The 25400-nt window shown below is 46.7% G+C and overlaps 2 protein-coding genes across 4 annotated transcripts in view; one reads left to right on the top strand and one right to left on the bottom strand.

Moving 5' to 3' along the window:
* Positions 1-11025, bottom strand: part of SH3YL1 (SH3 and SYLF domain containing 1) — a 46664-nt gene extending 35639 nt beyond the window's left edge. Inside the window, exon 1 of the mRNA XM_079941486.1 lies at positions 10697-11025. Within this exon, the coding sequence (XP_079797612.1) occupies position 10697 (1 nt within the window). The 5' untranslated portion in view covers positions 10698-11025. The remainder of the gene's footprint in view (positions 1-10696) is intronic.
* A 300-nt stretch (positions 11026-11325) lies between these two features.
* ACP1 (acid phosphatase 1) lies at positions 11326-24794 on the top strand. 3 transcript variants are annotated; one of them, XM_079941489.1, is made up of 6 exons: positions 11416-11599; positions 14809-14882; positions 15131-15244; positions 21490-21551; positions 23512-23617; positions 23776-24794. In XM_079941489.1, the coding sequence occupies exons 1-6, from the start codon at positions 11557-11559 to the stop codon at positions 23851-23853; spliced, it is 477 nt and encodes a 158-aa protein (XP_079797615.1). In that variant the 5' UTR covers positions 11416-11556; the 3' UTR covers positions 23854-24794. The 3 variants fall into 3 exon arrangements, 2 of the variants coding, with proteins under 2 accessions (XP_079797615.1, XP_079797614.1); XM_079941488.1 differs by lacking the exon at positions 15131-15244 and adding an exon at positions 14970-15083 and having other exon boundaries at positions 11419-11599; XR_013831160.1 differs by lacking the exon at positions 23776-24794 and having other exon boundaries at positions 11326-11599; positions 14970-15244; positions 23512-23587.
* The last annotated feature ends 606 nt before the right edge of the window (positions 24795-25400 follow it).

Genomic DNA, 25400 nt, shown 5'->3' with positions numbered 1-25400 from the left:
TGACGGAAATTATAAAAGCCTGCCAATGAGCATGTGTAGGTTGTGCAGGGGCACATAGGGAAGCCTGCCAATGAGCATGTGTAGGTTGTGCAGGGGCACATAGGGAAGCCTCTGTCCCATTGGTGCGGACGTGAGTAAGTGCAGCTGCTGTGGGAGCTGTTCTGAGGACAGCTGGAGATGACCCACCAATTCTACTCCTGGACGTGCTCAGAGGCACTGGCTGCCCGGCTGAATGGTGGCCCCCAAATTCACGTCTACCTGGACCCTGTGAAAGGGACCTTATTTGGAAACAGGGTCTTTGCAGACGTAATTAAGTTAATCATTCTTGACTACCCAGGCGGCCCCTAAGTCCTTAAGGAGACAGAAAGGGGAAGATGCAGAGAGGAGGGGAAGGCAACGTGGCCACAGAGGCAGAGGCTGGACCATGCGGCCACAAGCCCAGGAGCACTGGGGCCCCAGGAGTTGGGGGAGAGAAGGCAGGACTCTTGGAGGGGTGCGTCCCTCCAAGCACGGCCCGGCTGACGCCCCACGGGCAGCCTCCACGCGGGAGAGGGCGTGTCTGTTGTAAGCCGACCAGTCTGTGGTAACTTGTTGCGGCAGCCCAGCCACCGAGGCAGGGCTTTTAACAGAACAAAGAAATAAATACATTCAAACAGGAGACAAATGTCCCTCAAGAGGAGGACGGATATATCTAGTTTGATGTAGTATTAAAATTGTATTCTATACAGAACTTCAGATAAACTAGATCTACTGTATCAACATGGCAAAATGTGAGTAATATTGACAGCAAAAACAAGTTGCATAAAGATATATAGGGTGTCACACATTTATGTAAACATTTACATAAATGTTATACAAATATTTATATATAAAGATAAAGTAAAATGATACTTGATTTGGGGGTGGGGTGGCCCTGGGGAAGGCTTATATAGGAAGCTTACTGGAAACTTGTACATTTTCCCTTAGGCTGTGCATAGTAAGTCACGGATGTAACAATTGTTATTCTCAATAGTCCTTTGTGTGTCTGAAATATTACAGAACAAAGACTGCTCAGCATAAATTGAATCCTGTACTATTAAATATTTAATATATTAGTGGAAACGTGTGACTCCAGCTGTAAAAAAATATGTATATTATGAATAATTACTCCGTAAGTTGTCTTTTGTTTAAAATCTGACCTCTCACAGCCAACATGTCTTGCATGAAGAGGTGTAGAAAAGTGAAAAATGTACCCTTATGTTTTACACAAACGAGAGCACACACAGCCTCCCCTCCCTCACGCATGTGCGAGCGTGTGCCAACACACACACACACACACACACATAATCCAAAGGACAGATTTGGTGAGTGGCTGTACACTAAATATTCAGTTGTTATTATATGCATTTGTATACCATTGACAATTCTGAAATTTGCATTTTTAGGAACTAACATAAAGTTGCTCTTCATCTTCTCGATCATGTATTTGTTTAAAATCACACTGTCCCATTTTGACGATGGTACTGAGATACTGAAAAGCTGCTACTGTTGGTTCTCTACTTTCACTTGCGATGGTGAATATGAAACACAAAGATGAACACAGAAAAATTCTCAGAAGCACATAATCTTTAAATAGGGAAGGAATCTTAACACATCCATTTAAAATTATGTCAATTTACTAGTGGTCTTTAAACTTTTCCTATTATCAATGCTTTGGTTATGCAGTCTGGACTTAGAAGGTCTTAGAAAAAATACAACGTAGAAAAATTCCAAGTGAACATATTTATGTAGATACTTCGGCCTTTAAAGTACATTTTATGGAAGTGGCTGTTAGTCATGACTTGACTAATGTCAGTAGCAAGCTAATGACATACAGTTGGTTTTGGTATTCCACAGTGAGCAAGAAAAAGTGTGCACGGTAGGGGGCATTTCCAAGTTTCCGATATGGTATTGACACAATTGACGGCTTCCGAAAACCACAACCGGTGTGAACAGCCTCGATGGGAGCCCGCCTCTCCTCCTCTGGATCACTACAAAGGAGGTACCGAGCTGGCGATCAGCAAGGCAACCCGAGTGCGACTAGAAAACCGACTAACGTGCACTGTCCATTTGTAACGCATGTGCTTTGATACCTGGCATAGGACTAGATGAGGCCTTTGTTTTCTTAATTTCTGTTGGGATCTAAGATGATGTAACCTTACTCTTTATGGAATGATCAAGTCGCATGCAGGGGGTCTCCCGTGTTAGCTAGTTTCCCACACACTCGTCTGTTTCCCGCGTCAGCACAGCGCTGGTCCCGGGAGCTGCCGCCAAGAGACAGTAATGGATGTCGCTTCTACGCCCAAACAGTGGGAAGGAGCGTCTTCTGCACCCTCCCTTCCTATCACGGGCTGCCTGAAGGGGTCTCCAGGGTACAGCCACAGTGGGAGGGATGGAGAACCCTGGATCAGAACACGGGGGAAGCTGCCCACCACAACTCTTCTTGTGCTAAGAAATCGAGATTTGGGGGCTTGTTGCTGCAGCTGACATAACCCTACTTATTATGCTTAAAAATTATTTCTCATCCCTCCATGGTATTCGCTGCAGAAGAAAGATGGAGAAGTATCTGTAATTTTTATTTTCTAACTTAGGACTAGACTTGTTTTATATACATTCTAATCACTTAATTAGTTTGGGGAGGTGGATAACTGGGTAAAAACACATAAAATATAACATACCACATGTTAATATCTTTCTCTTTGATTACATAGCATTCCTAATAGACTACTTGCAGGTCCTTCCAAAAAAGCAAAGCAGTAGTTTTGCCTTTTTATTAAAGGTTAAAATGGATAAAAAGATAGATCTTTGCTGTACCAAGTGCTCCTATTAGCACGTGCCTGAAAACTTGATGCTATAGGCCCCTTCCTGCACCCTCCTCATTGCGCCCGAGTCATGCCTCTGGCCGGAATAGGTGTGGCAGGCAGAGTCCAAGGGCAGGTGGGACGCACACTGCGGGTCAAAGAGGGGATGTTCACTGTGGGAGCTATTCACTCTGTGTGGCGCCCTCGGCTGAGGGCCAGTCCTCGGGTCGGGGGCAAAGGTGAGGAGATGCAGCCCTCCTTGGAGAAGCTGTCGCTCGGCCCGAGGACGGCGGACAGCTGCGCTCCACCAGGCTGGGCTCCCTCTGGGGGCGGCAGGGGCAGGAGTCCTCAGAGCAGTGGGGCCTCTGGTTTCTGAGTGCGGGGGGCTGTGGAGAGGACTCCGAGAGGGCTTTCCCGGGCCTCTGGCCAAACGGGCTCGCCAGATGGCCTCTCACTGCTCCCCGAGGGAACTCGGCATCAGCCCCTTACAGGAGCCCCACAGCCCCGCCCAGAGCACCTACGGAAGGGGCGTCGGGAGCTCAGAGGCCCCGAGGACTCGGGCACACCCAGCCACGCACTGTTCTCCCATGGGAACGGCTGGTTGAAAAAAATGAATCAAAAGAAGAATATTTTATGTGAGAACACACTTCCAAAGATGAAACAGGTAAAATCCCATCCTAGATCAGCATCGATAGCTGAACATTTATGATCTGTCGTGATGAGGGGCGCTAAACGGTGAACTCAAGGTGAAAACGTTCTCCCATAAAGAGAATCCCATTCTACCCACCAGAAGATTTGGATTACAAAAAACGTTCTCAATTATTATTATAATTCAGTTTTCATCAGTAACAATTTGTGGGAGATTGTTTTCTCTCTTGTTGCGTGGGTGTCAATACATAGCCTCAGTTCTCCTCTTGGCCCTCAGAGCCTGATACACGGGCTGCCCGGCCCTAGAGGGAAAAAGCCAACCTCTGACCTCTTCAAATTCCACTCATTCTTCCAAATCAACCTTAAACACCGCTTCTACTTGAAACCATGAGTACGTAAATCTTAGACCAGACCTGAGATTTGGCAAGATCCCCCCACCCCGGGGCCACCCCTGCCTGGGGGCTGAGCAGAGCTTTACCACGTGCTCTGCACAAAACAATAGATGACCCAAGCAGCAAGGAAGACACCGGCCCCAGGTCTTGTGGGAGAGGCCCCAGAGGACCCAGCAGTGCCAAGGTTGCTAACACCGCCTTCGTCTGTCTCGCCAACTGCAAACTGTCACTTGCCATCTGACTCTACAAAGATGAGGTCACTGCAGTCGCTGACCTTTAACACGCCCTGAAAGGAGCTCAGGGCGGAGCTCAGGAATGAGGCCCTCTGTGCTCTGGAAAGAACTGGCAGAACAGGCCTTCAGATACTTAGATCTTGTCAGGAGAAGATTTTAAGAGCACAGTTGCTCACATTTTCTCATATCTAGAAAAGCACTAAAATCACTGATAGAGGCATCTGCTGTGACCGGCAGCGAACGTCTGCCAAACTGTGTGCTTGACTACATGTACCCCCTTCACCGAAATCACGTGTACACTGGCCTCCCCACCCCGTCTCTTCAGAGCAGTTCCTCAGCACTATCTGAGAGGCTGTCTCCCAGGCTACAGTCCTCATTTTGCCCCAAATAAAACTTAACTCACAACTCTCACATTGTGCATTTTTTTCCCGTCGACAGCCTCCAAGAGGGAGCGAAGCATTGAAGGCCAGCCCTTTCAGGGTCCTCTCAGCTTCCCCAAGGCTCCACCTTTCCTATTCACACTCATACCTCAGGTCCTGTGACTTTAAGCACCATTTATATCTGATAATTCTCCAAGCCTGATCTATTCTTTAACCTTTCCCTAAATGCCAGACTCACCGTATCAATTACTGATTGGACCTTGAAATCAAGTATCCAAGTAAGCATCTCAAATTAATCACATTTAGACTTAACAGTGATGCCCTAACCTCCTCTCCAGCCTGCTCCCCAAGTTTCCTCTCCAGGTAGGCTTCATCCATCAGGGAGCTCACACTCAAAACCTGAGCCAACTGTAACTTCCATATCGCTCTCATTCCCAGTGCCAATCCACCAGCACGCCCTACTGGAGTACAGACCTTCAACACGCTCAGAATCTGGTTACCTCTCACCCGCTCCCCTGCCACCAGTCTGGCCCAAGGAATATCTGCTCTTGTGGTGTCTGTTTAGCCGCCTCCTCTGTGGTTTCTCTGTTTCCAGTCTTGAACACCTATGGTCATTTCTCCAAAGAAATGCTCTAAGTAATAGCTCATTGATAACACGCCTCAAAGTTTTTCCACCATATTTAGTCTACACCATGGCTTTTATCTACCCTGTCTGTCTGTCTATCTGTCTATCTGATCTGATCGTTCTAACCTAATCTCCCTCTCTAGAATGTAAGTGCTATAAGGTTAGGCACGTTGGCTATTTTATCAACTGTAATGTCTCCAACACACACCATAATAACATATAGTAAGTGCCCAATAAATATTTGTTAAATGAATGAAGCATTTGTTGCTTTTAGGAATTAAAGATCAAAACCCTGTGAGGACTAGGAAAGGCTCATTTACATAGAAAACCCAGTGGGTTTAGAAGAACATGTGCTGAGTAAGCGCAAAGGTTCCCTGACTCTCAGACTCTGTAACATTTCCTAGATCTTGAGAGAGAGGAGGGTGAGAGGGAAGCGTGGTACAAGTTGATGGCATAGTACCTTAAAATAGTCCTTTCTAGGCTGCCACAGGAAAGGTAGGACAAAAGCAAAGCAAACCAAACCCCAAACTAAGGAGGCCTGAGTGTCAGGAGACCAACAAGCACACTGGTCTAAAAAGCCTCAAGCAGCCCCACTGCCAAGTGGCACCCACCCCACGGAGACCCCTTCAGCCCAGAGGGCATGGGAGAGCCAGCTCTCTGCTTGCGGGAACTCCTGCTGTCCCATCAGAGCTGGGGTGCCAGGACCCCTTCAGCCCAGAAGGCATGGGAGAGCCAGCTCTCCGCTTGCAGGGAGCTCCTGTTGTCCCATCAGAGCTGGGGTGCCAGGACCCCTGCAGCCCAGAAGGCATGGGAGAGCCAGCTCTCCGCTTGCAGGGAACTCCTGTTGTCCCATCAGAGCTGGGGTGCCAGGACCCCTTCAGCCCAGAAGGCATGGGAGAGCCAGCTCTCTGCTTGCAGGGAACTCCTGTTGCCCCATCAGAGCTGGGGTGCCAGGACCCCTTCAGCCCAGAAGGCGTGGGAGAGCCAGCTCTCCGCTTGCGGGAACTCCTGCTGTCCCATCAGAGCTGGGGTGCCAGGACCCCTTCAGCCCAGAGGGCATGGGAGAGCCAGCTCTCCGCTTGCAGGAACTGCTATTGTCCCATCAGAGCTGGGGTGCCAGGACCCCTGCAGCCCAGAAGGCATGGGAGAGCCAGCTCTCCGCTTGCAGGGAACTCATGTTGTCCCATCAGAGCTGGGGTGCCAGGACCCCTGCAGCCCAGAAGGCATGGGAGAGCCAGCTCTCCGCTTGCAGGGAACTCATGTTGTCCCATCAGAGCTGGGGTGCCAGGACCCCTTCAGCCCAGAAGGCATGGGAGAGCCAGCTCTCCGCTTGCAGGGAACTCCTGTTGTCCCATCAGAGCTAGGTGCCAGGACCCCTGCAGCCCAGAAGGCATGGGAGAGCCAGCTCTCTGCTTGCAGGGAACTCCTGTTGTCCCATCAGAGCTGGGGTGCCAGGACCCTGGGAGTGCAGCAGGGGCAGCTTCAGAACTAATGATAACTGAAGACCCAGAAGCAAATCTGAGTGGGCAGAGGCAGCACACACCTGACGCTTCTTCTCAACACCCACTCTGAGACGTGACTGAAAATGAGGACTCGATAGAATGTTTACACTTCCAGCACTCGAGCTTGTGATTTGAGACTCTTACCCACACAGCTGTCCACCACTCAGCTGCAATCCTTACAGTCAGAAGCAGTGCTTTTTACAAAGCTTTGTGCCCCTGTAGAGCCCTCTTCATATATCCAGGTGCTCAGTACATCGCACTGACTTGAATTAATAAACTTCAGTGGAAATTGGTTCCTTTTCCTACTGAGCATCTATGCCTCTGGTTTTTGGAACCAGCACAGTGTGTCTGTTTCCACGGAAGCCACACCTGAAGGGGACCCATTTGCAGAATTAGACCAAGTGTCCTCCTTGTGCTACAGCAGAGCTTTGTAACCAAGGCTGATCCACGTCAGCATCTGCCCAAGGGCTTGTGTGGGAGCTGCCGGAACTGCCTCTTTCACAGGCACTTCTGCTTGGACTTGCTGCAAGGTTTTGTCACCACTGGGGAGAGCCTGAGAGCAAAGCCATGCAGAGGAGCGCTTGACTAGAGTTGGAGAGAGGACCTGGGCTCTGCCGGCACTGCTTGAGCCCGGGGCTGGGCCACAGCTGGTGCCACAAGCAGCTCCGGACTCTTCAGTCACGTGGGCCAGTGAGATCCTTTCCTGCTAGAGCCGATTTGGAGCAGATGTTCTGGCCCGTGCAACTAAAGCTCAGTAAATGATACGTAAACCTTCCCCCAAAAGACTTTCTACTTTGAACTCCATCAACCAGGCAGAATTAAACCAGTTAAATAAGCAAATTCCACAGTTGAGAGTTGCTATTGCAAACATCCTGTGTAGGGAAGGTCAGAGCCTCTTTTATAAACATGGGAAGGAAAGCTACTGGACTGGGGAATTCACACGCAGCCCGGGATGCCTGCAGACCACAAAGCTCAATCCCTAAGCCTGAGTGCTAGACACAGCCCTGCGTCACTGCGAGCTGGGTGTCACATGGTCACGGTGAGGACACCTTCACGTTCAGCTGAATTCCAGAAGAACCTGGCTAATTTGTTTGGCTAGTACAGATCCTATTACATTTCTAATATGAGCATACTGCCAGGTCATAGTTGTATAATGGTGAATTTTTCCGTCAGAGCCAACAAGTAATAACAACGATTTCGAGACAAGCCTCAATTCCTGTCCTCAGCATCAAATCATGGCTCATCCACTTTTCCTCTGCTGTACCATTCGGCAGAGGGGCACGGTCTGTTCAGAATGTTGATATGATTATAGTGCTGAAGTTGTGAAGACAAGGTCATTATTAAGTCATGGTTTGCATCTCAACATGCATAAAATTCTTAAGTCTCTTGAATTCCAAGGCAAAGCAAATCATCTATAAATATTTGAGTTTCTTTCTAAGAGAAGGATGGATGCCAAACCTCAAGCCAAGAAAACAGATGTAAAGTTTTCTTTCAAAAGTAACTGAAATATTTGAAAATTTCCATACTAAGACTTTTTTTTTTTTAATTAAGAGGATTTTTTTTTTAATACTGAGGAGAAAATTTTTACTTTGGAAACCTCAAAAGCTTGAAATGAGCTTAAGATGTAGAAATAATTCCCATATTGGTCATGGGGCAGTAAACTCGGGGCTGGGGTGACTGGGGGCCACAGTGACATCAGAAACTATTTGGAGTAAGCTGCCACCCGGGTGGTAAAAGTGGCTAGTCTCCGGCCCAGCCCTGCAGTCTAGAAGGGAAGCAGGGGGAGGAAAGGCCCCTCCCAACACCTCAGCGTTTTCAGACTTCAGCGCTTCCCAAACTTTCCCTCTGGTCAACAAGCATCTAATATATTATTTTCCTTAATGGAGTCTCAATTATGAGAGGGCTACCTATAGGAAATTTTTTATTAATTTTTATCTTGGCTATAAACCTTAGCTAAAATAAAAGAAACTTTATATATCTATGTAATCTTTTGAAAGCCGTTGAAATATTGAGTTTAGCTTTATTAGGACGTTATCATCTCGGACACTACCACCTGATAACTATGGCCATTGTTTCTTTCTTTTTTTTTTAGCATCTTTATTGGAGTATAATTGCTTTACAATGGTGTGTTAGTTTCTGCTGTATAACAAAGTGAATCAGCTATACATATAGATACATCCCCATATCCCCTCCCTCTGTCTCCCTCCCATCCTCCCTATCCCACCCCTTTAGGGGGACACCACTGTTTCTTAAACTAATTCTTATCTCTCCGTGGCCTGGGTTTAACTGCTTCCTTTGTCTTAAGGAGACAAAGTCTGTCAGTTCTAGAAATCAAAACTGGTCTCTCTGGTCAGGTCGTTAACCTTCTAATCCAAACTTCAAACTAAACTAATGATTTGAGCCCCAAACATTACCGTGGCCTGTGCCTCTTTTCTTGTTCCCCTGACCACAGGATTCAGACAGGGGACAGAGACTATGGAGTGACAAGAACCATAACTTCCAGCATAAGGAGCCCCTCGCCTTATACCATGTTACCTTTTCTCAAACTGAAGAGTGATCCTGGCTCAGAGAAGGACTACACAGGCCACATTAACCTGGTCAGTGACTGTGAAAAATGGACTCCTCCCAAAGAAAATAAAAATTCCGTGTGTTTAGGTCTCAAACTGCACAGGATGATGTCTTATCGTGACACACTTGCACATAAGGCAACTTGTAGAAAGACGTCTGTGACCACCGGTCACTCAGCGTCACGGCAGCAACATCCCCTTCGCTTGTCAGCGTTCTCTTTCCAACCACCATATCTTTCTTTCTAAACAGTGAGAAAGCCCCTGAGAAAACTTCCTAAATGGAATAAAAGCATCAAATCACTCTTGATGAGCACAGATTTCTTTTAAATATTTTTTTTAATCTTACAAAAGATGAGGGATAGTATTAACTCATTTTAAAGAAACTCTGTTTAAATAGAATATTTGTAAACCAGATAACCAATTCTCCTTAGTTTATGCATGATAAACAGGATGGAAGTAACAACTGATTTTAACCTCCAGGTCACTGCGCAGGTATGCCAATAGCAGACCACACAAAGAACTAAACGGCACCATGGAGACTTGTTATTTCTCTGAGGTGCGTGTGTGCAGCGTTTCTGACTAACCCATTATTAATTCAGGCATCTCCCACACCTCAATAAAAACTCTCATGAGGACAAAAATGCAGGACACGCATGTGTCGTATACAAAAGAAAACCTGAAAACCTCCTCCCCTTTGGTAGAACATTCTGGGGCCATCAGATTCCTACTCTCTGTGGGCAGGGTTCCCCTGTCTGTGTCATTCTCTCCAACTCAGCCTCAGCAGCAGCAGTGGCGACACAGAACTGTTTGTTGAGATGAAGTGAAAATAACACATTTCCAGCTAGCAGGGTAAATCTCATTATCTCATGGTCATCTACCTGTTCAGAGCAGTTTCCTATTTCATTACACAAGGAAAAACCACCACAGTAAAGGAAAGAGATCCAAGGTCCAGCGCTCACAGCACCAGGGAGGCGGCCACTCTGCCCCAAGAGGTTCCCCGGAACTGTGGCTGATCACAGGCAGGGCCAGGTGAGGTGCGGAGGGCCCGGCACTTACACCTGGGGAGCCCGGAAACAATGGCAGCTTTCTGCCTCCGGCTGCGCGAGCCAGGCCCAGGCTGAACCCAAACCGTCCAACAAAGGTCCAGAGTGTCCCCCACTAAAACAGACGGCAGCGAAAAAAGATAGTGCCTAATACTTGGCTTTTCAAATATTAGATATTTACAAATGAAGTGAATGACAATCGCTAAAATTAAAAACGAGAAGAGCCATTCTGTGAACTGAATCAACTGGGGCCAAACCTGAATCACAACCGCATTTGTGGAGAGTCCAGGGAGCTGGTTCCTCTTAACTTTTAACAGTTGTGGGATAACTGAGTGTTAATAGATGCGCAACAGCAAAAAAATCCCAAAGACATCGTTTCTACCTCTTTCACCAAAGATTTACACTCCTCAGCAAAACTTTTGTATAGCGCAAGGGGTGGTCCCGATTCCAGGTGAGGTTCAGCGGCGTCACCGACACCCGTACTCACTTGCGACCCCGAGCCTGGTCCGTTCCGGCGCCCCTGGAGCTGCCGACACCTACCCAGGAAGAGGAGAGGCCCTCCCCGCTCGGCTCCGCCTCCCAGGGCAGGGACCGGTCTAGCGAGGTGCACACCTGAGACAGGTGAGGGAGCAGGTAAACACCCGCTTTTCCGGGGCAAAGCACCTACTTTACACATATTCGCAGGATAAAAACTGCAGCTAAGGGAGGTGTGCGCTCGCCCTCACCGGTCCCAGGGCGGCTGCTGAAGCAGCCCAGCTTCGACAACTGGGCAGCCCAGCGGCCGTCCCGCCGCAGAGCGGACCTTGCGCAGCGGTTCCGACCCGGGCACTGGGGGCGGGGGTCTCGGGGTACCAGGAGGTGCCCTTGCGGACCCCGCCCAGCCCCTGATCGCGGGCCTCACCTTCGGCCGCGCGGCCCAGGTGACGGGCGCTCACCTGAATCCCAGGACTGACTCCCTACTCTCCGAGGACACTCGGGGACCCATCAGGCCCCGTCTCTCTGGCTTCAGTCTGTGGCCCCCAAAACCCCGGGACTCGGGGCTACGCCCTCTCCTGCCCTCGGGTGGTCACTCAGCAGAGGCGCGTGACCCCAGCTCTCCCCCATTGGGCCCCTCCCCTTCCAGGTGGCTCTTGGTCCCGCCCCATCCCTCCCCTCCCCGCGCCCCACCCCCCGCCCTCGGGGTGGCTCTCGGCGCCGCCTCCCGCGGGAGGCTCTGGGGCCAGACTGCGCAAGCGCGAGACTGCACTCTCGCTCCGGGTGGGGCCGGGGCAGGACTACGCGGGCGCGCATGCGCCGCGCCAGAAACGTGCCTACGTGATTAGTGGGCGCCTCTCTGAGCGCGGGAAGATGGCCGAACAGGCGACCAAGTCAGTGCTGTTCGTGTGTCTGGGTGAGACAGCGCTGATCTAGCCCCACTTTGACTTTCCTGGAGGGCTGGGAAGGGCTTCGTGCGCTCTGGGCTGCGCCGCTGGGCTGCGCCGCTGGACCGCGCCGCTGGACCAGGAACGGTGATGCGGAGGAGGCCGGAGAGGGGAGACCCGAGGGTGGCATGGGTCGGCGCCGTTGCCTGGGCAGCTCTGCAGGCGGGGTGTCCTTGACGTGCCCGGTTCTCTCTCCAAGCGGGGTCTCCTGTTCAGTCCTGTCTCCGAGTCGGATCCCCTGTCACCTGCCGAAGCCCTCTATGCAAGCCTGGACCTCTAGCTTCTGTACAGTCCTTTCTCCAAGTCCGGTTCCCGTCTCACCTGCAGCACCTGTACTCCAAGCCAGGGTTCCTGGCATTGCACTTGCCTAGAATCCCTTTTTCCCCTTCATCAGACAGACTCGAGGCCACTGGGCTGATCTGTCCTTTAAGGGCCTCCTGATGCGCCGAAACCCATGACAACACTGGTTTGCTGGCATGTTGCCTCGGCCCATGCTCACAAATGGATCTGACCTAAAGGCAGGGGAAGGGCAAAGGTTCAGGATTTCTTGGTTGTAAAAGCCAAACCAGAGAGATCTGATTCCCTAGGTCGCTGTGTAACAGCCCCATGTGCCAATATTCCTCTACATGAAAATGAAGGTATTTTTTATTTTTAATTCTTCAGGTAACTTCCAGCTCAGAATTATTTTCATTTTTAGGACTTCAACAGTGAGCCTCCCTTACTTAAAATAGAGTTCACTTTCCCTTTAGCTTTCAGGATTTTTCCTTTGATAGGGCACCTCAGTGCTTCCACCCCATCGCCTTAATTCCCCAGAGAGGACGGCCTATATGGTCAATAGTCCAGTGACTTAAAACCTTCTGATGAGTCTGCATTTCCTGCATTTCCTTCCACTCCTCTTTAGGTGCACCCTTAAAGAAGGCCACAGAAGTGTGCTCAGCGTTTCCCACTTTACCCCGTTTACCGTTTCCTACCCACACACCCTGGGGACTCCCTGTTCCCCAGGACTTCAGATGCTCAGTGTGCCTTCCGTTGTGTGCTTCTTTCTGGGAACCCATTTTGCATTTTGCCTGGAAAGCCTTTCTAAAAGGGCAGACCCAAGTATTCCCTTCTTTACTTTTTCCAGATCGTCTAGGTAGAGGTAGTTGTTCCCATGACCCTTTATAGACACCTTTCCTCACACAGATTTTATTATAATTAACTTGATAGCCTCCTGAGATTATAGCTAGATTTAGCCCTCTTGAAGGCAATAACTGTGGCTTATTTTTCTTTGTATTTCCAGCTTTAGGACAAAATATGATGCATACTAGGTATTTGCAGAATTGAATTTCTATGAGGGGAAAAGTAAAAGGCCTCCTTGTTTCACTTTGACAGTAGGCATCATTTGAGTTTTAAGCTCTCCACTGAAGGCTGACTGAGAAGGGGTGAGGGCCACAGGAGGGAGACCCACAATTCAGAGAGTTTGTGTGTTGAACCAGAGCTTTGCCGGTGGAGGGGGTGAGACATGGAGTTCTGGGGTATTTGAGGTTGCTGTTTGCCATTTCACTTGGTAGCCTGTATGCAGGACAGTAACAACAGTACACTTCTGAAACATAAAAGTTTTATTCCTTCAAAGCGTTTATTTGGACCTGTTTCAGACTGAAGTGCAGGGAAGTGTCAGATGTATACCATCGGTAAGGGTAATAGCAGAAAAGAACGGAACTTCTTATTTTGGCAAGATTATTAAGTGTTTAATGTTTTAAAGGTCTAAAGAATGTGTGCTGTTAATTGTGTCCCAGCCAGCAAACTGGGAGATGAGAGAGAGCATAGTGGTGTCAGGTTACCTTTTTCCTACAATTAACCAGTATTTAAATACTCTTCATCCTTTAAAGACCAGCCCTAATTGTTCTTTTTTTCTCATAAGAAACTTTCTTATTCTTTATGCTTTTTAGAATCTTTTCCCGTGCTCCTGTAGTATATTGCTTGTCTATCAGCATTTGTTTTCTTGTTTTTATTATAGCTAATTCCGTATCTCCCATAAATACATTGCTTAGCATGTGGTAGAAATATTTTGAGGGAAGATTTTCTGTCTTTTATCTTTCTTCCCCTGTGTAGTAAGGAATTTGACCCCATTTAATGAGAGGTCTTGCCTCTGTCCTGGCTGCTGGGAGGTAACCTTCAAACCCCTTGGAATTCCCTTGGAGTGATAGGAGTGTTTTGTGATTCAGGGATGACCCTACACAGCTTATGCTGAGGAGGTAACTCGGGTGGAGGCTGCGAGCCACACGTGGCAGGGGAAGGGGCTGGACATTGAGTTCAACCACAGGCCAGTAATTCAATCAGTTGGGCTTATTTATGAAACCCCAATAAATCCTTGGCACTGGAGCTCTGGGAGGCGTCCTGGATTGGCAGTACTCTGAGTACTGTCACACATGGGTGACGGGAATGTGACACGTCCCCAAGGACCAGAAAGTTTCCGATTTGGAACTTTCCAGAATCTTTGCTGTGCTCTCTGACGTTGGCTGGTTCTGCTTTGTATCTTTTTGTGATAATAAAACTATAATCATAAGTATAGCATTTTCCTGAATTCTGCAGTCCTTCTGGAGAAATATTGAACCTGTAAGGTTCAGCTGGTTTGAAGTGAGGGTGAACTGGGGATCTGTGAACTTGCAGCTGCTGTAAGCTCTGGGCAGACTGGACAGCCTGGAGGACCATCCCTACCCCAGCTGGCTGACTTTTGGGTCCACAGCACTCAAGCAAGGGCTCCCTCCGCACAGGTCCTGCGGTAGGAGTCTGTGTGGAACTACTCTTAGGCCCAAATACATTTGCTTGTATATTTTATGAAACAATAGTCATCTTTATTATGTGCAGTATACTTGAAAATGCATATTTTAAACTCTATTCTGTTGTATTTCATTTTAAAATAGGCTGGTTGCGACCCACTTTGTTGATTTCACGACTCGCTTCTGGGTCAGTGGTAGCAAACCTGAAAAACGATGATTTTGGTCATGACTGTTCTGATTTCGGATGTCTTTGTCATTTGTACTTTGAGTACTTGGACAGTTGGTGTGAAATCATTGAGCAGGGTTGGGTCAGCTGTTCCCCCAGGTTCTGCCACGTGCTGGCAGGACGGTCACCTCAGAGAAGAGTACCTTGCTTCCCTCACATCACATGCTCACTCTGCCCCCTCCTTTTTTTTAAGGTAACATCTGTCGATCACCCATCGCAGAAGCAGTTTTCAGGAAACTTGTAACTGATCAAAACATTTCAGATACTGTAAGTACTGTTCACAGCCTTAAAGAGGACAACCTGAATGGCTTTGGGGCAGAAAATTGTGAAAAAAATTCTTTTTTTCTCCTGCAGTGGAGGATAGACAGTGCAGCAACGTCCACGTATGAACTAGGAAACCCTCCTGATTATCGAGGGCAGGCTTGCATGAAGAAGCATGGTGTCCCCATGAGTCACGTTGCCCGGCAGGTACCGTACTTGACCTTGAAGGTGCACTTGTGTGTTTTGTGTTGCAGTGGGTCATTGACAGTGGCGCTGTTTCTGACTGGAACGTGGGCCGGTCGCCAGATCCGAGAGCTGTGAGCTGCCTGAGAAATCATGGCATTAACACAGTCCATAAAGCAAGACAGGTAGAAGAGACCTCGTTTAATTTCTAATACGTTGATCCCGTAACCTGAGCGGTTGTGAGAGGCTTAACCAGACTTATGTATAATGAGTGCGTTTATTTGAGTCTGTTTATTTAGGGTCGGCCTGACCAGCCACAATACACCCATTCTGGTTCCACAGTTCTGAAAGGTTTGCATGGTCTTGGAATTGACTTGTTAAAATGCATGGTCGAGAGAGCCCTGGCTAAGAGCTGGCAGACCTGAGCTGGCATCGCCCTTTTTTCTGTGCGTGAGGTCTTTAAACTTTTAAGCCCTGGTGACTTAGTCTGCTTCCATTACTAGGTCGTTGTTAGAATAAACTTCGGTTGTAAGTACAGAAACATATTGCCAGCTGTGGAGTGCCTTAGAAGTTCCGGGTAGCGCTGATATTATTATGGGTGCATAGCCCGCCCACCAGCAGTAGTACTCCTGGGTTTTGCTTCTGGAATGCGGCCCAGCAGAACGTCCTGCGAGGAGGCTGGCGCCTTATCTGCTCCGCAGGGTGGAAGCCGCCAGCTGGATGTGCGCTTGCACTTCTGAGATATGGCCAGCGTCATGGAGGCTGCATTTTAAATTGTAGCTCATTTAAATAGCCACTTGGTCTGGTGGGCACGTTATTGGGCTACAGGGTTGTAGACTCCCGTGGAAGCCCGGAAGGGGGGTTCTGAGGTTTTCCTGGCAGCATTCGTGGTGAGACGTCGGGGTCCGTAGGCGGCCCGTCCAGTCCCTCCCAGTCTAGGAGCTGCTGTGGGTGCTCGTGCCGGCACCTTCTGTAACCACGGGGAGCAGCTGCTACAGAAACACGCTTCGTTTCTGACTAGCGCGTTGTTCTAAATCCAAATCAATTGGATTCTTTAAGAACCTCGCTAAAATCTGCTGACTTCCGTTTGTGTCCGTCCTGACAACATGTAGGCTCTGTAGGGAGCCTATGGCTCTGTAGGCCAAGGAGGGCCGTGGCTGAGTGTCACGTGAGCGTTTGAGGCCTTCAGAGTGAGAAGCCCGATATTGTGAAAATCAGTTGTCAGACACATTGCATGTTTGTAAGTGTGGATGGCAGCGTGAGAACTATAATTTAGGATTAGTGCTCGGATCAGAACTTTTTGTAAGACTGGATAAAGATTCCTTAGTCGTTGTTATACTAAATTTTGTCTCTATTTAAAACTTTGCAGATTGCTTTGCCATGTAACATCGTATTTTAAATTTTGGTCGTTCTCAAATTTTATCAATTACGGAAAGGAGTGGTTGGTAAACACATTTTGCAGGTCAGGAAACAGTTCTGGAGAGAAAATAAATGACTTATTGAAGGTTATGCAGCTGCAAAGTGGTAGGACTTGGATTTAATTACAGGTTTATTTGTTGAGGTGTGAGCCAGAAAATTCACAAAACAAAATGACTATAGACACACTTTTAATATGTTAATAATGCCTCAGAAATTAGTAATGCACACATTATTTTTGACTTAGATAACTGAGATCTGTGAACTAGTTTCTGGCTACATCAGTTGACTCTGCATGTTAACAATTTACTATTTAAATTAACTATTTTAAGGACGCTTTCTTAAGTGGAATTTTCATTGGAGATGGAACATTTTTTATGTCATTTGCCCATGCTAGTCTCTTCAGGGTTGTGCATACCTTGCCAGTTTCTATTTCGTTTTTCAAATAATGTAGATTTATTTTGAGTAGACCTTCAGAATTATGAGCAATCATACTTCCATGTTTTCTGCTTTTAAGATCAGATTATTTTTCATACACTAAGTTTATAATAAAAGTGGGTACAAATGAAATATTTTAAATACACATGCCTTAAAAAAACAAAGCTAGAAAGTTACTGCTTATGAAATTATTACCAGTTTTAGAAGTAGTACTTCCACATGACCTATTTTTTCTTTTGTTGCTTTTAAGAAAATTTTCTCAGCAATGATTTTTTTAAAAATGTGCAAGTCCTAGTAGGATATGTCAGTATCACGTCAGATCTTTGTTATTTTTTAGCATTTTCTAATGTTTACAGATTTCCTCTTTAGTGAGTGTCACAATTTGTATGAGAACTATTCTAATATTTCGATTAAACCTGGGTTTTATAGACAGCATACATTCAGGGTACTTTTTTCTTTTTAGCGCATGTAACCATCGCTCTGGAGTATGTGAACTCTCACATCCGGCTAGTTCTGTGGGGATGTTTACTTTATCATACATTCTTTCCCTTTCCAGTAAACTTTATGTGACATACGCACAGATGTCAGGGTGCTCAGTGCATCTTATGGCACGACCAGCTCTGCTCCCTCTGCTCCAGGGGTCACCACTCAAAATGCCGCTACCTTTTCCGCTTTATGGCAGGGGAATCCTGTAGTGTGTATACGTCTGTCAGCTTTTCCTTTGTGAGATTCTCCGTATTGTTGCTCATAGCAAAGCTCAGTCATCCTCATTTGTGGACTCAGTATCATTTTACAGTTAGGCTACAGTTTATTATCAGTTCCACTCTTGATGAACACTCGGTTGTTTCTAGTTTGGGGCTGAGTCCACTGAATATTTTTGTATGTGTGCAGTTCTGTTGGGTTGGATACACACCTGGCATCACACACTGTGTCAGGGTCGAGCAGCCTCATAAAACAAGTTGGCTAATGTTTCTTTTCTCTTCGGTTAAAAAACTTTTGTCAAACAATGATGGTATTTCTACCTTAACTGTTTGGAAGGATTCATCTAATGCATTGTCCTTTGGTTGCTTCCTGCAGTTGCTGTCGTTTTCTTCTGCTGTCTTGAGCTTTTCTTTGGTGTGTAGTTACCAGCAGTTTTATGTGGTCAGATTCACTTCCTGAATTTGTGTCTTGATGGTTTTCATCAGTGCTGGAAGATTCTGGGCTGTTATCTTTGTCTACTTTTCTTCCCCTCCTTCTTCTGAGATTCAGCCTAAATGTATTTTGAACATAAATTTCTTGTGCTTTTTCTACTTTCTCCATCCTTTTTTTCACTCTGTTTTTCAGTCTGAGATTTTCCTCCTGACCTGTTTTGTGATGTACAAATCTTTCTGTTTTCAAACAGTCCATAAGCCTCTATTTCTTGAATATTTAGTGTCTGTTACTTTATTTAATTCTTTAAGTTTTATTTGATCTTTTAAATTGACTCCAGCTCTCTGGTGAAATTCTACATCTTGCCCTATATTTTCGTGAACAGCTCCGATCACAGTTATTTTACACAAAGCCTGATACCTGGGTCATCTGTGAGTCTGCTTTTCTTTCTTTTCCTCTTTGTTGTATTGCTCGGCATGCTTGCTAGTTTGGATTAAATGCGGAGCATGATGTATAGACAACGTAGAAGCTTTGGGTGAAGGACCTTCGCCCCCAGGTGGCTCCGCTTTGGTGGGGCAGGGATTGGTTTGGAGCTGACTGGTTTCTGGGCCTGCCTCGCGGGGCTCGGGCTGTGCTGGACGGGCCCCTCTCCAGTGAACTTCCAGGAGCCCCCCTGCCGGGGAGGCGTTCAGCACACAGGGCTGTTCCTGTTTAGCAGCCTCTGAAGTAGTTCTTCCCTCCCCACTGAGTCTGCTGCGTGCGGCCTTCCACTTGTTCTCTTGGCTTCTTCCTCTGAACAGTTTAGGAACTTGGCAGATGCTCTGAGGAGGAGACGTGTGGTGTCTGCTTCACCTCCGGCATCTCCATCCGGTGAGGTTGCCCACTGGCCCTTTGGTGCTCCTGCCTTCCATCAGCGGCCTTCTGCCCAGGCTTCTCGTGACCTGGGAGGCCGGGTGGTTTGACCCACGCGATGCTGAGCACCCCTTTCATCCCCCATCGTGACGATCACGATGTCCTCAGACGTTGCTAACAGCCCCTCCTGTGAGAGTCTAAAGCACAGTCCCCAAAGTGGGTTCCAGGGACCCCTAGGCCCGTGAGGTCAAAATGTGTGAGTCAGGGATCCATTCAAAGGCTCAGACTAACCATAACCAGTGAGCTTGGACAGAGTAGGAAAAGTTTGCTCGTATGTTTTCATGTTCTGCATTGCAAATAACCTGTAAGAAACCACTGCTAATGAGCTTTGGTGTCGCATCAGAGAATATCCACAGTTACACACTGGCTGTGAAAATACTGCTTTTAAGCTGCGTGCTTGTGTGAGGCTGGGTTTGCATATTTCAGCAGATCAAACGCAGAAGCACAGAAGAGAACCGTCTGCCTCGAGTAAGCAGACATTAAAGAGATTTGCAAAATGTAAAACAGTGCCACTCTCCTCCCTAAGTGTGAGTGTGGAAAATAGAGCTGTTTTTCATTTATAAAAATGTTATAATAACAGGTAATGAATTTTTATTATTTTTAAGTGAATAATAAGTGTTATAAAAATTTCACTTTTCATAGCTTTGGTGAATATTGGTACAGTAGATAAAACCCTAAGTAACAAGTTGTTTAGACGGAAGGCCTAAATAATTTTAAGAGTTAAAAATTTCTGCATCCAGGAAGTTTGAGATCTCTCTTCCGAGCTCTAGCCGGGGCCCAGGATCAGCAAGTCCTCTTGAGGGCGGGGGCAAGACGCCAGCTGCCCTTTGTGGCCGGTCAGCCCTCGCAGGTAGCCAGGCTTATCTGTAGCAGCAGAGGGCCCGCCAATTTGCATACCTGGTCCTGTGCACGCAGTTGGGATTTTGGCCTTTCTGAGCCTGGCTGTCATGGGAGCACGTTAATGATTGTGCAGAAGTGTTTAGTTTTGATGGGCGTTTTCTACTTTTTTTCTGGCAATAGGGTTGTTTTGCCACAAGCTATTTCATTTATAGCTGCAAGCGGAAATCCTTTACCATGCATTCTTTATAAGATGTTAATTATAGCTGTTCCTCTTCCACAGTCATTTTAACATCTAAACATCATGTAGCTCCATGTAGCTGTCAGTTACTAAGTCTTTCTTAGGATCTGCAATCGCAGTCATTCCAAAATTAAAAACAATGTTTAATATTTAATCTCAGGACATTTCTCAGACAACTAATTTGGGGAAATAACTTGTAATATTTGTTCTAATAGATTTTAAAATAAGCTAGTACCTTGGGAATGTTAGCAAAATTTGGTCCCAGTACTTTATTAATGTGCTACACTAAAAATTAATGCAAGTGCATACTAAGAGCCAAAATTTATTATTTTTAACAGAATAGTGAGTATATTTCTGGTTCTTCTGCAGCACTGATTATAGTAGAGTGTCACTACTCTGTTTAACCAGGTATTCAAAATCTTTGTAGTTTCATTGTGCCACTATATTTTAGAGGATTTTTTTAGTGATGAAGATGAGTATTGAAAGCATTCTTAGAAATTATTTCCATCCTTGATTACGGCATGTTTCCCTTCCTTCCTTCCCACCTGCCTACCATTTTTTTAATTGAAGTATAGTTAATTTACAATGCTGTGTTAGTTTCAGGTGTACAGCAGAGTGATTCAGTTTTATATATATATATATATATATATATATTCTTTTTCCGATTCTTTTCCCTTATAGGTTATTAAAATTGAATATAGTTGTTCCTTTCTTATTCTGTTATTACTTATACTAATAAAAATCATAAGAGAGTTTTTGTTTATATTTTAGTGAGCTCATGTTTATGAATTATGTCAGAAAACAGTGCACAGTTCGGGTGAGAATTAGTAACAGTGCTGAGTGGCGCTCTCTTCTGTGTCATGTCCAAGTTACGGATATTTAGTCAGAATAGAGAAGATCCAGAGATTCAGTTCCTCATGTGTTTCTTTCTTGTGAGCCTGACCACCCTCTACCTCAAATGTTGTCTTCCTCTCTGCCCTCTTCTCTGCTTTATTTTTCTGTGAGGCATTGTCACTCCTGAGAGCTGCCCACCCTGCGTAGGAGGGAAGCCCCACGAGGACAGCCGCCAGTGCTGCAGTTGCTCCATGTCACTGGGGCTGAGGATGAGTACTTTGGGAATGAAAAATAGGGCTCAGACACGGAACATTTTATTAAGTTAACTGAATTATACTTTGTTTCTAAGAAGTCGAAGATGAAGTATAAACTTTGCATCCACATATTATACTATTTATGATTATTCTAGGGAACTGTATAAAATAAAATTTATTTGCAATACAATTTGAGGAAATCAGGTTAACTGTTTAAAGTACCTTAATTGATTTATAACTTAATAAGTGAGTAGCAGATTCACGTATAGCCTTTTTTTTTTTTTTTTTTTAAGGTTCTGTTTTGGATCCTCTAGGCTTGATTGGTCTAAATGTAAACATTATGTTTTCACTTCTCATTTACTTTTAGGTTACCAAAGAAGACTTTGCCACTTTTGATTATATACTGTGTATGGATGAAAGCAACCTGAGGTAATCGTCTTTTTAAAGGTTGTTTCTCTTCAACTCGGTCAGTAATAGGCTGGGCAGAGTGTTGTCCAAAATGACTTTTCTCGTGCCTTAAACTTGTAATATATAATGATGGTCACAACATGTGGAAGTGCTTATTTAGAATAGTAAGAAATCCAGGGAATAATTTAGAATTGAAGTCTCATAGATCTGTTTACACTTAGACACACCCTTTGGTAAGGAAAAGTCTGATATATAAGGTGATGCTTTGTTTTGCAGGAGAGTGAGTTTGTTATTGCTGTAATGAATCATGGCCAGCATGGTGTTGTATTGTGTTTCTCATCTTATTCCCCCTTACAGCTGCCTCACAGCAACCCCCAAAAAAAGACTAACAAAAAAGAAGACGTTTTAGTTCATTTAAATTGTTGATTGCCTTAATCAATTTAAAAAACAAAAACTGTCAGATTAAGGTATTAGGTAAAAATGGCTAAGACTGGTGCGTATCACGCCAAAGCCCTTCCTCTGAAGGTTTGCACTGTTGCTCCGTCTTATCAGAGAGGAATTCGAGGCACAGAGAGGTTACGTTACCTGCCCAAGGTCACAGATTCAGTGGTGGGTGTGTTGGAATTTTAGCCTAGGCTCTGTGAGGCATGAGTCACACTCACCACCGTGCCCTATCGCCTCACTTGTGCGTTTGACCTCAGGGGACATGGATCTGGGCAACAAGGAGCTTGGTGTGGCATTTCTTCAGCCAGGCACTGGTAACCAATGATGAGAGCGTTTTCCTGGGCCTCTCCTCCTGAAGTCTGAGGTGGGCTTACATGTATTATGGGCTTCATGTATTCAAATTAAACCTAACGAACAATATGATACCATGTGACCATGCAAAGGTAAATGAATGCGATGTATTTTACAAATATAGAGGCAGACTCGGGCTAAGTGACCAAAGGGAATGTATGAGCGGACCATGCACCAGTTGCAAGACGGGCACCGTGCTGCCTGTCACACAGTAGGTCTTGCTGAGTGAGATGCCTCAGCAGTGCGCCTGCAGGGCCCTTGGTGTCTGCCCTCACCGAAAGGACAGAGACGAGCCCGCGGTGTGAGCGCAGGACCACACTGCCTTGCTTCCCTGCTAACCCGTAAATGTTGCGTGTGTTTGATTAACAGAAACTCTTTCCTTTAGTCACTGTTGTAGGGTGGACAGGTACGGATGCAACAGGCTTACCTAGGTTTTCATTAATCACGAACTGCGTTAAAATACATAGATTTTCTATTTTTGTTTTTCACTTGTTAGTTTTGTTTTGTCCACATTTTTCTCAGTTACAGAATAGCTCATCAGTATCATCAACAGTGTCTTGTTAGAGAACTCTGTGTGGCACCCTGTCTACTAATGAAATGTCCAGACGTGGTTGGCACTTGGTGGTGCAGCCCGAGCCACCCCTGCTCCCACCTGCCCTTCACGTTTCAGCCTCGGTGGCTTCCTGGGGAGGGTCTGTGCTCTGAGGCCTCGCAGGTTTCCCGTTAGACTCTGTTGTCCCCCATAGAGATTTGGTAACCAAATGCAGGAACAGTCCACACGAAGCTCAGTGAGAAAGCTGAGGTGGGAGATGGGCGCGTGGAGTGGGTGCAAGGACCGCCGTCAGGACACCTTAGCGTGGAACCTCCCGCCCTCTGGGACTTGGTTCTCATGGCGTTTTGCGTTCCACTCTGTCACCTTGTCAGGAGAATGCCGATTATTGTCTGGCTCAAAGCTGTACGTTTCGTGTAAATCCCCTGCTGTTGCGAGCTCCCTTGCCTGAGACACAGAGCCCCAGACTGCAGCCCCAGGGAGGGCCGTGCAGAGCTGCCGAGTGTTTGATTTCCTCTTTAAATCAGGTCACTTTTGCTGGATTTTGATACAGGTGCTTCATAAAACCCTAGCAGACGTCCCAGTTTAACTTGAAACCATAGATCAGAAAACTGAGTTCATGTTTCAATTTTACAGAGATTTGAATAGGAAAAGTAATCAAGTTAAAAACTGCAGAGCGAGAATTGAACTACTTGGGAGCTACGATCCACAGAAAAAGCTCATCATTGAAGACCCTTATTATGTAAGTATGGTTCTCACTTCCATCCTGCGGTTCACGGGTAGGGATAACGTAAACACCAGCCTGTCTGTGTGCCCTCACGTTGGGAGTCGGAGGCAGACTCCTGAAGGGCCTTTTCCTTACGCAGGCTTCGTTACTCTTCCTTTTCCCTGTCTTTTCAGGGTAATGAAGCTGACTTTGAGACCGTCTACCAGCAGTGTGTGCGGTGCTGCAGAGCCTTCCTGGAGAAGGTTCGCTGACCCGGGTCCAGCCCTGCTGCGGCCCAGGCTCGTTCCCACAGGCCCGCATTCTCAGTCAGGTGTCACAGTGTCGCCATTCCCTAGCCAAGGCCACAGCCCTTTTCTCAGTTGACTCACTGTTTCTTACCTTAAAAATAATTGTAGATGGAAACCAGTTGTTGTGTTTGGTGGACGAATAAATAAAAAATTTTGATTCAGCCAGTTTATGGGGTAAGTGTTCTTAGACTAGTTGAACCTCCCACTTTGCCCCAGTTACAAAAATAGTGGAACAAAGAAAATCGCAGAGCAGCAAAATAGAACACAGTGAAGTAAAGCATCACTGTAAGGCTCGGCAGCATCTGAGCCATCGGCACTTCCAGGAATCTGCACTACCTCTTCCCTCTGTGTGGACGGGGCCCCTGCCCTGCACTCCCTCTTGATGCCAGGGCCTGGTGTCCAGTGATGTTGGCGAGAAGTGTTCACACACAGGCACAGTGCACACTTGTGCATTGACAGGACAGGAAGGAGGAAGATTTGCGTGACTCGTCTTCAGCACCTTCACTCCTTAGTTTGTGTCTGTCTCGTTGATTTCATAAGGAAGTCACCTTATGTGTTCCTGTTTGAACCACTTTGCCTCTGGAAATGTAATTATGTCCGGGAAGAAGGACACTTGTGTGCTGGTTTACCTTAGGGTCAGTGTGGGGACCACGTCTGCTTTACATGCATGTGATTAACCTGAATGTCAAATATAGATCAGCTTAGGTGGGAAAAAATAAGTGGGAAAAAAGTCCTTTTATGTTGGAATGCTTAAATATTGATATGTTAAGTATTCTTTTATCAGTGCTTAGTTTATAGGCAAATATAGGTAATTTCTGTGCACTTGGAGATAACTGATCTAAAATTCATATGAATATATGTCAGAAAAGATTGTTTTCAAATAAACTGGGGAAATTACAAAATTACAGCTAAGTACAAGTCTGGTGTCTGCCTGTTTTTCTACTGACAGGTGGGGAAGAATCAGAAAGCATTGCCTCCACTGTCCCTTTTGGATGATGTGTGATGTGTGCCTGTCTGCCCCGTGCCGGGCAGCACCCTAAGCAGCGTAAGTGCCTAAGTAAGCACGTTGCTTCCACTCAAGTAATCTGTTCATGGGAGAAGCTGGCAGCCCTGCAGCCACAGCAGCCTTGCCTGCGCCCCATCCTTAGTGGAGTGTGGGTTCTCCTTGGGGCCAGCACCCCAAGGCAGACCCCTGTGGATGGCTAGATGAGGGACAGCTTTTCTTCTCTCGGTCTTCACCCCAGTTCATCGTTGATGAGCCGAAGTCCCGGGAGGACTCTGGGTCACAGATCGGTCTGAGTGACGGTCGCTCAGAAGCAGGGAGAGTTCAGAGGAACGGCTTCTGGTCCTCAGTATCACAGGGGCCTCAGACGGGGGACCTTCAGTCCTGAGCTTACTCGGGCCTGAGGGATGAGCAAGGTGTCTTTCCCACCAGGCCACCGGGGGCGGCAGACTCAGGGACACCGGGGAGGCAGCGGCAAGCAGGCTGGCCAGGCGTGTGTGTGGTGGCC

The sequence above is a fragment of the Stenella coeruleoalba genome (assembly GCF_951394435.1).
Source record: "Stenella coeruleoalba genome assembly, chromosome: 13".
Taxonomy (NCBI): domain Eukaryota; kingdom Metazoa; phylum Chordata; class Mammalia; order Artiodactyla; family Delphinidae; genus Stenella; species Stenella coeruleoalba.
This window is presented reverse-complemented; position numbering and strand designations above follow the sequence as displayed.